General features: G+C 39.7%; 2 protein-coding genes across 2 annotated transcripts in view; both read right to left on the bottom strand.

Moving 5' to 3' along the window:
• Positions 1–8,481, bottom strand: part of LOC104951360 (uncharacterized) — a 16,048-nt gene extending 7,567 nt beyond the window's left edge. Inside the window, exons 1-4 of the mRNA XM_010778000.1 lie at positions 8,421–8,481; positions 4,180–4,278; positions 3,271–3,289; positions 3,064–3,100 (exon numbers count right to left, since the gene is read on the bottom strand). Coding sequence (XP_010776302.1) covers positions 3,064–3,100; positions 3,271–3,289; positions 4,180–4,231 — 108 coding nt within the window. The 5' untranslated portion in view covers positions 4,232–4,278; positions 8,421–8,481. The remainder of the gene's footprint in view (positions 1–3,063; positions 3,101–3,270; positions 3,290–4,179; positions 4,279–8,420) is intronic.
• Positions 1–13,210, bottom strand: part of LOC104951361 (uncharacterized) — a 108,536-nt gene that overhangs the window by 59,616 nt on the left and 35,710 nt on the right. The gene's annotated exons all lie outside the window — the stretch shown is intronic.

Here is a 13,210-nt window from a genome sequence, read left to right as displayed (position 1 = left end):
TTCACACAGAGATGCAATAAATGACAGGAGTTGTCACTACAATAGCTAGTAGGTGGGTTCGAAACCCGAGCCCGCCAAAGTTTTCAGGCATTGTCTTCCCTTCTATCTCTCAATTTAACACCCTCTCTGGAATAAAGGCACTCTCGCCCAAAATTTAAAAAAAAAAAAAAATCTTAAAGAAAATCTTAAAAAAAAATTAGATTACTTTTTTACATTATACTCAAAGGGCCAGTAAATATCACCCCGTGGCCGGATTTGGCCCGCGGGCCGTCAATTGAATAGCCCTGACTTAGACCAATCACAACAGAGCCGGCCAGCTAACCAATCAGAGCAGACTGGGCTCTGGTTTCAGACAGACCCCAATCACAGACGGACTTCATTCAACTCCAATGAATCTTTAATATTAATGATACAATTAAATCGAATAAATTCAGAGCAACATTTTCTTTGAAATCGCCCATAATCAGCGAAATTGAAATTATATACACCACCATACTTGAAACTACTAACAACGATGAAAATATCCACATCTGAATAGAAATCATTAACCTCACCATTAATAACCACAAAATGTGCTCTTTAGAAACTTCAAATAATGACTCAAACTACCATTAATAGCGCGTGACTGCCAATTTCTGTGATAGATTTTGAATGCATACCCGAGGGCACTAACATTTCCAAAAACGTTCCTAGTGCATATTTAGCGACATACTTTAGGTACATCTGACACACACAGCATGATTGGTTTGACACACAACGCTTCAGGGGTTTTATAACAATGATCTGGAACATCGTCAGGAGTACAGTCAGCTCTGGGGTTGTGGGAATTCCTGTTACAAAACCTTAGTTCATGCAGTGCTGCGGAGAAGTGAGCTACATGTATGCAATTGAACGAGTTGTTTAACTACATTTCTCAGTAGCTTCCTGGGAGAGGAATGTCTAGGCAACAAAGGAAAGAAGTACATTTTTTGTTTACCACTTCTTCTTTACGATAGAAACATCTCTGGCCAGTCCTGAATCCATTTTCTTAAAATATAAATGAAAGATGTTAACAGGGTATTTGTTGTTGTTATGTTTGACCTGGAATGTGACTTTTAAGACTATATTTTATTGTTATTTCATGTCACATATACATTGACAAGGTGTATTTAACCCCCCTGTTGTCTTCGGGTCAAATCTGACCGATTTATTACTTTCATCAATCATAACTTTTTAGTTTTACATTCGATTGCATTAAGGCTTTATGATATCCTTCACAGTAGACATTTGAACATATACAATTGCTGATCACCACTTCCATTGCATTTTGGATGATTTAGTCAACAAAAATGAGCGCCATAAAGAAAACGAATTAGTAACCATCCGGACACACACACACACACACACACACACACACACACACACACACACACACACACACACACACAACAATTTGATACATGTCCCGCTCTTATGTGCCCATCCCCCCACATGGATCACACCTGGCACACGNAAGTCAAGGACTTCAAGTATCCGGGCTCATGGGTCAACTCAACCGAGCAAGATCTTAAGGTGAGGAAGGCACTTGCATGGAGGTCATGCCGTTCAGGGCCCTCCATGCAAGTGCCTTCCTCACCTTAAGATCTTGCTCGGTTGAGTTGACCCATGAGCCCGGATACTTGAAGTCCTTGACTTCTTTAAGCACAGTGCCTTCTGTTGTTGTCAGAGGTGGATGTTCCGGTAAGATGTTATAGGTGATAACCTCAGTTTTCTTGGCGTTTAGCCTAAGGCCAACCTTGGCACACTCTGACTCCACTCTGTTCAGGAGTTCCTGTGCTTGCTCCACGCTGTCGGAGAGCAGGCTGATGTCGTCCGCATAGTCCAGGTCTGAGTTCTGAACTTGCCATTTAGATCTATAAAGGCCTTGGGGCTATGTTGTTTGATTTAATTAAACACAATATATACACTCCACTATGCTGTTGTAGTATTTACTGTATCTGAAGCTCTTAATATGATTGCTCATATTTCAAGCCATCTTTTTCCCGGCCCCTTGCTTTGAATCATTTTCATCAATCCCCATTCTTTAATAGCCCTAGTCTAAGTGCATGGTTGACCAATCACTATGTAGCACTCCCCTTCTATTGGCTAGCGCTCCAACGCATTGTACCTGAAAGCCTTGAAGGTACAATGTGATAGGAGAGACCTTTGGGATTTTAGCCTCTGCAGACCATTTACATGTCCCAACAAACGATATAACACACTACAGGAAAGGGAAACCCTGAATTTAAAAAGCTGAGCCATTGTCCATGATATTGATTACAGCTGTGGTTTTCTAGTAAGAACAACTATAGAAAAAAGTCTGTATTGCAATTAGGCCTTTACAGTCTGTGCCCAGGGGTATTTTGTGTCATTTCATACGCCTATAACTTCAGGTAAATCTAGTTTTTTATCAAGGTTAGTTACTTGCTGAGGCCTTCATCCGGTTGGAATGTGATTTTGTCAGCTTTTTTGTATCATTCGTTGTGAGAGTGAAACGGGAAAGCATGTTGATTTTGGAGCTTCGTAGATATATTGCTGAGTCATAGTGAGTAAGTCCTGGAGCCAAATATCCTCTCTGACTGGATATTCTCCACCTGTTTATACAAGTGTTTTGATATCACATCACTTGGTCAAATAGCTCAATTAAAAAAACCTTTGGCTTTGTTCCTTTCGACCACAGACTTGTTTATGTATTGCCCCAGGGAGAACAAATAATTATAGCATTAAATATCTTACTGACTGAATAACATATCTTGAAGCTGCTGACACTGAAAAATGTCGATGTCGAATCTGTACTGAAACACCCTGCACACCTCTTTATAACTTTTTCAAAGGTGTGTTATCATTTGTTGCTTAGAAAACAATCTGAGAAACAGCTCTCAAAGAACAGATAAAATCAGAACATGACGTTTGTACCTGCGGCTCTGGGAAGGGATTTGATAAGGATCTTGAATCAAAATTCGTACATCAAATCAGGGAAGATACAGAAGCAAAGCAATATGTATAATTATATGTATAAACACAGCGTCTAACAGCTCCACTCACCGGACCACATGTTCCTCTTGTTGTACAAGTTGCATTTCTGTAGATTTCCACCAGTGAGGAAACAAGGCAAAAGGTTACAGACAAACGATTGCATGGTTAATTAAAACTAGAACAGGGTGGAGATGTTTAATTATGATAAACAAAAGTCTGCTCGATTGATAAAACACTGTTATGTTTATTATTTTAATTTCACATTTCAGATCTTACCTTTGTGCACTTGATGCCGCTGTAAGCAGAAGACAAGGTTCATTGTTAGAGCCGATACTACAAATGTAAAAGTATTCAGGAAATGCCTTTTTTGAGGATATAATTGTTTATGCTTCCAATCTAATAGAGTTCTTTAATCCTGCTTCATTCATTTTGTAACATACTTTAAGTATTAATATGAGTTATATCAGTGGTCACTTGGATGATACATTGAACGCTGCATTGTATTGTGTTCAGTTGAGGCTGTTTTGGGGGGAGATATTTCTTTATTCTTGAAAATGTATGAATAAATGTCTCTTGAAAGGTTTGTCAAAATGGTTAAAATTGAGAAAGAAGCTTTTCTTTCTTTCTGAGAAATCGAAACCAAAATCTGTAATTTGCCAGTTGAAAATATCCCAATGCATGTTTATTGTCTGTATTTGATCCCATATGTGGGAGATGAAGAATTATTATGATTAAGCATTATAATATTTTCATAAAAAGTAGTGTTGAGCAAATGTTACTCAACAACACAGTTAATACAGCGTTGGGGAATATTTAAAAAATATGAATGCTAGCGGGGCAATATATGTTAGATCATCAGTTGGTGTTGAGGTAAAACAGTTTGGCTACCTGAAAAGTTTCTAATGGATAATAATGTTACAAAATAAGCTACAATACACAGTTTTATTGGGACAGCATTCACAGCATCCATTCAATGATGGTTTCTATAAAGAATATCACAAGCTTTGTCCTTTTACGAGCGGAAATGTTCTTTGATGTAGAGGAAGAAGAACAACAACAACAAAACGAAGAAAAAGGCATATATCCTTAAATGAATCCCTTTGGAGAAATTCAGGTTTCACTCTGTTGTTGATATTAAGTATAAGAACAAGAAAAAAGACACAAAAGTCATAAATACGCTCTTACCAAAGCAGCTCCAAAATAAGTAGACCAGTAGAAATAGGTTTCGTGATCTCATGATGCGACGAGGCTCATGGGAATGAGAGGGCTTTGTGGTGGAAATGGCTGGGGAGAGAATACAAAAATGTCAGCCACTTGTCCTAAATACAGTAAAACCCTTAAACGGGGTCAGAAGTATGAATGACAAATGTTAATTCCATATTAAAAAGGTAATATTTCTCCTTTCTTTTAAAGGTAAACACAAAGATTTACCAGAAATCTAAAACTATTCATCATCTTTCTACGACGACAACAAACACGTCATGAAATATGTCTGAAATCCTGGTTATCAGAGGTTAATAAATCACAAACATTTGTTGTTTTTACACACTTCAGTCAGATCATTGTTGTCCAGTCTCTGTCATCGCTGTACAGTATGTGTTTCAAACACACTTGAAGCTCTGAGCCGGTGTGTGTTTGGTGGCAGATCAGAATCAGGGAGTGGCCGTCAGATATTTAACAGTCAGAGGCTTAAAGTGACCTTTAACGTATCTAGACAAATGTGAGGGAACAATAGATGCTTCAGAGAAAATAATGATGCAACCTTATACACCATTCACATCTAACAATGAACACAAAGGAGCACAATCGCCTGACCCTCCTGGGAAGAATATCTTCTGTGAAGTGAACAAAGAATATACCCTGTTTTACAAAAATAGGTACAGTATTCATCGCTCAAGCCTCCATATATGCACAGTAAAAACATCCAGAAGGAGCTGTTTTTACAAAATATGTCTCAATAAAGGGATTTTCTCCGTTAAAAGTCAAGTCTAATTGGAACGCTGTTGTGAAATGTAAGCAAAGGATTCATGATGCCTAGAGATGTTTATTTTGATATTCAATACATCTTCATAGTGCTGCTAATTTACTCCATTTGTTCAGCTTTTGAAATGGTTAAGTGACAACACGTTTTACTTTGGAGGATTTTACATTGACTTCCATTGATTTACATTATGTTACCCAGACCTCAATCAAGAAATCAGTCACAACTCTAACATTTTTAAGCTGCAATAAAAGTACAATATGTAACATTTTCATATAAAAATGCTTAAAAAAACAACTAGATCTATGTTGTTTGTTTTGTTGACGGGAAATGTGTGGCTTGCTTTGTGGTTTAACATCTGCACCAACTTAGTTATTACCTTTTTTAGTTTTTTATTTGGTTGTGGGCCGGTAGTGTACAGGGTATTTATGAGAGCAACAGCGGGAAATTACATTTACTGATTTTGCGGGGTGTCAAATCAAAAACATTACCCTAAAAAAAGTTAAAAGGCTCCCAATAAATAAGGAGGACTTAAGATTGGATTGTGCATTGGCAAGAATCTGAATACACAACAAATATCATGATGCTATAGTGCATTTAGAGCAAGGTAATATATATATTTTCGTCTATAACATTTAAGAAAAGCTGCTATGGTATAAAGAAAACACCACCATATACGCCTTAATTCTGAGTAAAAAAGGGTTTACTTATAGGTATCATAAAAATGGGATCAATGGTCTCTAGCAGTGGTTCTCAAATAGGGGTACGCGGACCCCTAGGGGTACGTTGGAGTACTGCAGGGGGTACCTGAGATTTATTTTATGTTAATGAAAAAACAAACATAATTAATGCATTTAAACAAACTACTAATAGCAGACTAACTACTTTATTCAAAGTTTTATAGTAATTCTGGATAATAAAATGGGAAAAGTAAACGGGGTGCTCTCTTTTCCTCTCCCTCTCCTGACAGCCCGTCAGTCTCGTGACCCGAAAGTAAAGAATATATTTATAACATATTTATAACTAGTTTAGATAGTTCCAGAGTAGATAAACTAGCTAAGTGTGTTAGGTCTAACTCTTGTGTATTTTGCTCCGCTCAACGGTCCGTCACAGCGGGGGAGCTGTGATCATGCAGAGTTGCGTGTTCTCCGTCAGCAGCAGCTGATCTGATCTCTGATCTCTTTCTCGCGTCCGGTTATACTTCACTCGCGTTTATGTCCAAATCTATCAGATCTAGCTAGTTATAGTTAATGATATGACTGCCTGCTTATCAAATTACCTAAACAATAAGAGTTGCTTAGCAACGGCGTGTGGCCGCAAAGTATAGCTCAGCATTATGCATAGGCCTGTTTATGTGTTCACATGCTCATAAAATGGTCATATCTTTTTTTCTCTTCATTCCCCACGCCCCAAAATAAATAAATATACACATTTTAGGAAAAGAAACGACGTTTGAGCAGTGTGGGTTTTATATTGATAGAGTTAATTCAGCTTTAATGGTTAATCTTAGAGGACCAGCTCTTTGTCCCATAATGAGAGGTGTGTTCCCACAATGTGGCTGTATGGGCACAGTCTTCTTTCATTAATACACACACACACACACACACACACACACACACACACACACACACACTACATAAGTTCCCTCTCAACACTTTCACCCACTGATTCGGAGCCATATATTGCGTCATACATCATCCTGTTAGAATCAAGTCTAAGTTTAAATATTTGTATAGGAATTATATCTGACAGATGACATACAAACACTTTCCAGATTCTTTGTGACTAATTTTGCTATTTACAAACCTATACCCTCGCAGAAGTGGTTTGAAAATATTTGTTTAACAAGGCTGGTTAAGATTAAGATTAAATTTATTGTCATTACGTAGTACAGGTACTATGTAACGAAACGGTTTCTCTGCATTTGACCCATCCTAGTGTTAGGAGCAGTGGGCTGCCATTATGTACGGCGCCCGGGGAGCAGTGTAGGGAACGGTGCCTTGCTCTGGGACACCTCGGTAGCACTTGGTCTTTCCGGGACTTGAACTGGTGACCTTCCAGTTACCAAGCCAAGTCCCTATGGACCACCACCGCCTGTTAAGGTTACTCCACACACACCTCCTTCTCACGTCATTCCCCTTTTTTATATTATGGGAGAAGAAGTAGAAAACTTAAAGTGGACTGAATCGACTTCAACTAAATAAAATGAAGGTTATGTTACAGTGTCCTCCAATAGATGTGTAAAGTGTGAGTTAATACATGATGAACTATAGATCACAGATGTTTTGTATTCGCAGGTTATCATATACATTTACCTGTGATTGAATAAAAGGGTTTTTTCACCTGTTTTGTATCATAAAGTTTTAACTTTGCAGACTTTTGCTCACTTTTAGTTTGCTATTGCTGATGTTAAGATTACAAAAATGCAAGACGTGATACAGTTTGCACTTATTTTTCCAATCCAATACATAATCAAAAGTAAATCTACTCAAGAGATGTACTAGTACAGTTTTTAAATACTTTATATATTTTTCCATGTGATACTACTTCATCCTTCTATTTCAATTAATTGTAGTGGTATTTATCCTCCTTTTTACTCATTACATCATGATTTATTTAACATCTATGGTTGTGTTACTTCACAAATGATTTTATATGCAGTATACGGCATGATCATTTTAAAAAGTGAGGATCAAGTGTTTTAAACTAACTAATAAACGCCTAGAAGCTCAAATGTACACCACATTGAACTACAGCACTTCAATTCTGCATTCACATGTATGCATTAGTGACAGTGATATGATATACATGTATAATAATGTAACACTGAAAGGAAGCATAATGCATAAAGATTACTTTTAAGTTTCATTCATATAAATATTTTCCTGATAATAGCTTAGTCATTTTAGGTGAATGTATGTTTGTTGTTAGCAGAGTCATTTTTACATTAGTGTTTCTAGTTTTTTTTAATAAAACGTTCTGAATGCTTTCTCTTCTGCATTTTCCAAACTTCACATTTTGTCAGCATATATTCTTTTGTGTTGTTAATGTTATTTTGATAGTCTCCTCTACATTACCTCATACAGGTTTACAGCAGCAAACCCTAACCCAATTTAATGACGCAGAACTTAGTATTCCCACTGCTCAAATCCCCAAATGCCATGTTGTTGCCATAGGTAGTCACATTAAAAAATAAACAGCTCATGGTACCTTAACTAATACCTTATATGTAGTCATTTATCACTGTACAAACAGCCAGTTACACCACACATTTGGCAAGCTATATTGTTGTTTATTTCTACAAACCACATGAAAGCTTAGGTAATAGGAACGGATTCATCTATGACAACAAGATACACTTTTAAAATGAGGATGGGATCCTCTCAGTAACAGCAACACACAATAAAAAGACACAATGATATGAAATCAAAGCTGAATCTCTTACCAAATCACGTCCTTCAGGTGCTGTAATGTGCCGGCGTTTCTCTCTCTTGATACCTGACGCACAGGTGCACCAGTTAAAGGTGTGTTTTCTTGTGACAGGAAATGATGGTTGACTCCTCTGCGCTGCACAAGGGGGACGGACAAGATTCACTCTTCTGCTCTAGGCGTCTACTGCTATTGGTTTGTTCATATCTGTGTGTGTGTGTGTGTGTGTGTGTGTGTGTGTGTGTGTGTGTGTGTGTGTGTGTGTGTGTGTGTGTGTGTGTGTGTGGTGTGTGTGTGTGCTGAGCTGAGCTTTTCTGTCCATGAATGCCTGTGTGAGAAAAAAACTAGAAAAGACGAAGAAAGACACAAGTATTAAGTTACACCTGATTCATGTTCAGCGGCTTACACCTCTCTATTGTTTCTTTGGATATATAATATTGTATCTTTGTCAACATTAGAGCGACTTAGGGTACACCAATTATGTGGTGTTTTAATTAGATAGCAGCCCAGAATGTGCAGATAGAGAATGAATATAAAAGTCTTATTAATAAGGATATTTTTTTTCAAGCAATTCAGGTTTAATGTCAAGGTAGTTGTTTCGTAATCCACCGCACCCAATGCAGCTGTCTTGTGTAAACACTAAACATAAATGCGAAAAAATAAAAGAGCTTTATTTTAAAGCTATGCAGACACGCGCACGCACGCACACACACACACAAACACAAACACACCAACAGCAATGGCAGGTGATAATATCAAGTTAAACTGGTTTGATAGTTAAGTGAATTCTGTGTGGGAGTGATTCAATCAATCATTCAGTATACGGGGAAGTTAAATGTTATACTGTAAAACCACCAGCAGTAGTTTATAAAACAAGAACCTGATAAAAGTATGTTGTATTTAAAGTGAAATGGTTTTTATTCAGAATCTGACGAATGAGAAGTATAAAGTTCACAACAACCAGAGATGCTATGTTAGACATAACTCAAAGACTCTGTGTTGGTGTCAATGGAAGATTTGAGCCAAATAGAAAATCAAAACAAAAATATAGTTTTGCAAAATGTTATCTATTGTCCATATTTAACCTGTCTAGATAGAAGGTCCTAATAAAATAGGGGATGAGTGGGGAATGGGATAATACTAGCTTGGAGTAAAAATCATTATCTCAGCATATGTTTATGGTACAACTCTTGTGAATATAACTTCATGACTTAAACTGATGTGTTAGCAGCATTTACCTCTACCATGAATTGTTAAATGATGATCTCCTTGTCGTCAGACTTCCTATGCTGGTGTCCCCACCTATTGGCAGGTTCAGTTATCTTGTTTAACTTACCGTAAATCTGTGGCACGCATGACAGTCATCCGTCTTCACCACCCGGTCTCCTTTAGGACTGCACAACGTCACCTGAAAATGTTTTTAAATGAAGGACCAAGTTAGGCAAATGCATAAAGCCCTTAATCCAGATCTCGTGGATGTATACAAATGTATTACCTGTTGTTTTATTGTAGATTTTTCTTATTGTTTTTTTAAGCCTGATTCTTCCGGACATATTTTTCATTGTCTTGTCTGCAGACTCCAGAGGTGGAAGAAGTACTCAGATTTGTTCCTTAAGTAAAATCGGAAGTCGACGTAGTAAACCTTACGGACTTGTGGAAACGTCGTCGTCCCGTGGTAGTCATGCGTTTCCCGTCGGTCCGAGATACATGTTGAATTACGGTCGTCGCCCTGCCTGACAAGGGTACAAGTCCTTGCAGACGAAGGTTCAAAATGACCCACATAACCGGTTGGTACATCAGGGCCAGAGTCTGGTACCTCACCAGTCCGGTGTACCCGGACTGTAGTGTTATCCGTTTGGTGTGAGGTACCGCACTCCGGTTTAGGAGTCCAACCAAAATTCGTCTCCCGCCCAAGGCCTGTTAGACTTGAAGTGTCACAAACCCCCAAGTCTGAGAGTGTGAATGAGTTAAGTAGTTGGTCCTCGAACTTCCTCATGTACTTGTTGCCCGATCGCCCAGGATAGGTGTGTCTCGTAGTTGTTTTCGGGGTTACCTCCTTTCTGTTACTGAGACAAATTACGGTATCAACCCTACCCAACCTCCTTCAATTGGGAAACTAAGGTAAGCCCCTGTCATTCTGGGACCTAGGGAAAAAAGAGCCTGCCCCAAGCGTCGGAGACCCCCTGAAGTCCAGTTAACGACTAGTCCCGTCTTCCCCCTCCCAACCGTCTCGGTATGTCCGGGGTTCGCTACCTACCTTTTGACAAGACGCTACGTTACGCTTTGGTCGTGTTGCAGTAGTAACCGTTCGGAGTCTTAGAACCGAGGCATTTGTAGTTACCCTCCTCTTCCGATTAGTGACTGAGTGAGTTCGAGAAAGTTGGCCCGGGAGTAGTAGTAATCACCTCGCACTTCAGTAAATGTTCTTCGAAACGCCGAAAACTCACCCTCGGTTGGTTTACAGAGATAAACTGTTCCTTAGTCTTCAAAACGCTTTCGGTCTGTCCGACGGGATCGTTTAAGGACTTCCGAAGAACGACCTCGGACAACCTTTTTGATTGGACGTCGTTCGGAACCAACCAACTACCGCCAACCCGAGGACGGTGTCCGCCAGTTTACCCTCCGATTGGAGTCCGCACCCCCCTTCCTGTAGTGACTCGTCGATGGAAGGCCCCAACAACTACAGGTACCCCACGGTCGGTGCAGGCCAGAGTGACACCAGAAACTTACCTAACCATCGAGGGGTTCCTGTACTGTGGACCTGCTTGTTCCTTACGTAGACACTGTAAAGTCTAAGCAGGCTGAATTTTTTGTAGTAAGCCGCCCTGTTCCAAAAAGAACTGTTGTCTTGTTGGTTCCCTGGAGTCGGAGTAAGACGGAGGAAAACGACCTCTGGAAGGTTTCTCGGATCCTAGGTCACCAAGTTGAGTACGAGACTACTCGGGGACTGTGGAGGTAGCACAGACGTCGGTGATTTACCCGTATCTCAGAAGAACAACCCAACTCCCCGACTCCTGTGTCTGCGAGGACCAATACGAGCCAAGGTAGTATCCCGGTTTGGTGGGCCAGAAGGAGTGCTGTTCGATTTCTGTAGGAATACGTACAGTCTTCTAAGCCCTCTTCCGTGAAGGGCCTCCTCCATGGCAATGTTATGAATAATAAGGATGTAATCGAAGACGACCGGGACCACTATGACATAGCGTTAAAAAGACTACAAATCGGTTGGTTGCACGAGTCGTTCGGGGAGACGGGGTCTGACTGTTTAAGTACTCGCCCGGTACCTTACAAAGACGACTGTAGCATCGGTTCTTCAACTGCAAGTAGTTCGACCGGACCGGCTTGACGAAAGTTTCTTGTTAATAAGGGGAGCGCATAGGTAGACCTCTAAACCTTCTAGAATTCTCAAACTATAGAAGTCGTTCGCCCCGCCGTCGACCTCTAGTTCCGGACTCTTTGACGGGCAGGTGAATGTCCTCGACGGGTCGTGCGTGAGTGACGCCACGATAGAGGTCTGGTCTCTAACCCGGGGATTACCCGAGTTGTCAGGTGAACAGACCTGACGAGGAAACGTCAACTAACACTACCGTTGTTCTTTGCTAACAAGTACTTGGTCAGGAGTGTTGTGCTAGGGTACCCGTCGGTCTAAATGGAAGACCTCAAAAAACGACGGTTGACGCGGTGCCGACCCTTACACCGCGGAGAGTCGCAACGACGGACATTTTTCGTTCCCCTATTTTTTTTTTTTTGGTTTTTTTTTTTGTTTTTTTACCCCAGTTTACATAAAGACGAACACCGCTTGACAGTACCATTGAGCAACGGTCTTGTAGTTGGCGTCTGGACTAATTATACACTCCCCTACGTCCCCTCAAAACCCTACCCTCCAAGGCGAATTTTACAGATGATATGATGCGACTCTTAACTAAGACGTGAAACTGAAGTGAGTATTTTGTTTGACGACAAGACCTAACAAATTACGTTATAAATTCCTCCGTAAAGAAATGAGTTATGTAGGTTACCTTGACCGCAATAGTGCTAAGACCGGCCCGGGTGATTATAAAACGTGTAAACACCTTAGGCGTCAGTGAATTACTTCACACCTTCACGTAAATGAAAGTTGACAAATTGAGTGCTATACCCGGTGCGCATTGAACCTGAACACGGGAGAGTTCAGTCAAGAAGACACGTCCAAACTACGACGACCCGTGAATGTTAGCCCTTCGGACAAAATGTGCGTGTGTATATCAATGGTGCTATCAATCCGATGTTTTATGCAGGACTAATCCATGATAAATAAAGACTCTATGCTCGGATTATTTATATTGATAGTATTGATGATACATTAATATCATCCAGTTATATAAGGTCCGAAATGATATATTTCATTACTTTAATAGAGGTTTGGAAATGGTCGTCACCTCCTTTGTGATAATTACGTACTTACAGGCCTTCGCGCCTGTAATACGTCGCACACCCCAAAAGGAAAAAACCTTCAAAAAGGAATATGCTAAACTCCCAGATTCCTGTCCTCCAAACAGTATGACTCATAAAGACGATGTTTGTCCTTTCCGCCAGGTTGACTACCTGTTTAACTATATTTTTTTAAGCAACTATAACCCCGATATAATTTATTTTAGTAAGTAGTACTCACTAACCTAACTAACTACTACTACTGACTAACAAACTACAACTACCTAACTACCTACACTAAACTACGTGTTATCATGAAAAGTTACGGTTATGAAAACGAGTGAACATTAAGAGTTCATTCTAGGACTTACGGCCTGAATAAAAAGATGTGACATCAAT

This window comes from Notothenia coriiceps, unplaced genomic scaffold, assembly GCF_000735185.1.
Source record: "Notothenia coriiceps isolate Sejong01 unplaced genomic scaffold, NC01 NC01_scaffold00018996, whole genome shotgun sequence".
In the NCBI taxonomy this organism is placed as follows: Eukaryota; Metazoa; Chordata; class Actinopteri; order Perciformes; family Nototheniidae; genus Notothenia; species Notothenia coriiceps.
The sequence above is the reverse complement of the archived record's forward strand: the minus strand, read 5'-3'. Positions and strand labels throughout refer to the sequence as shown.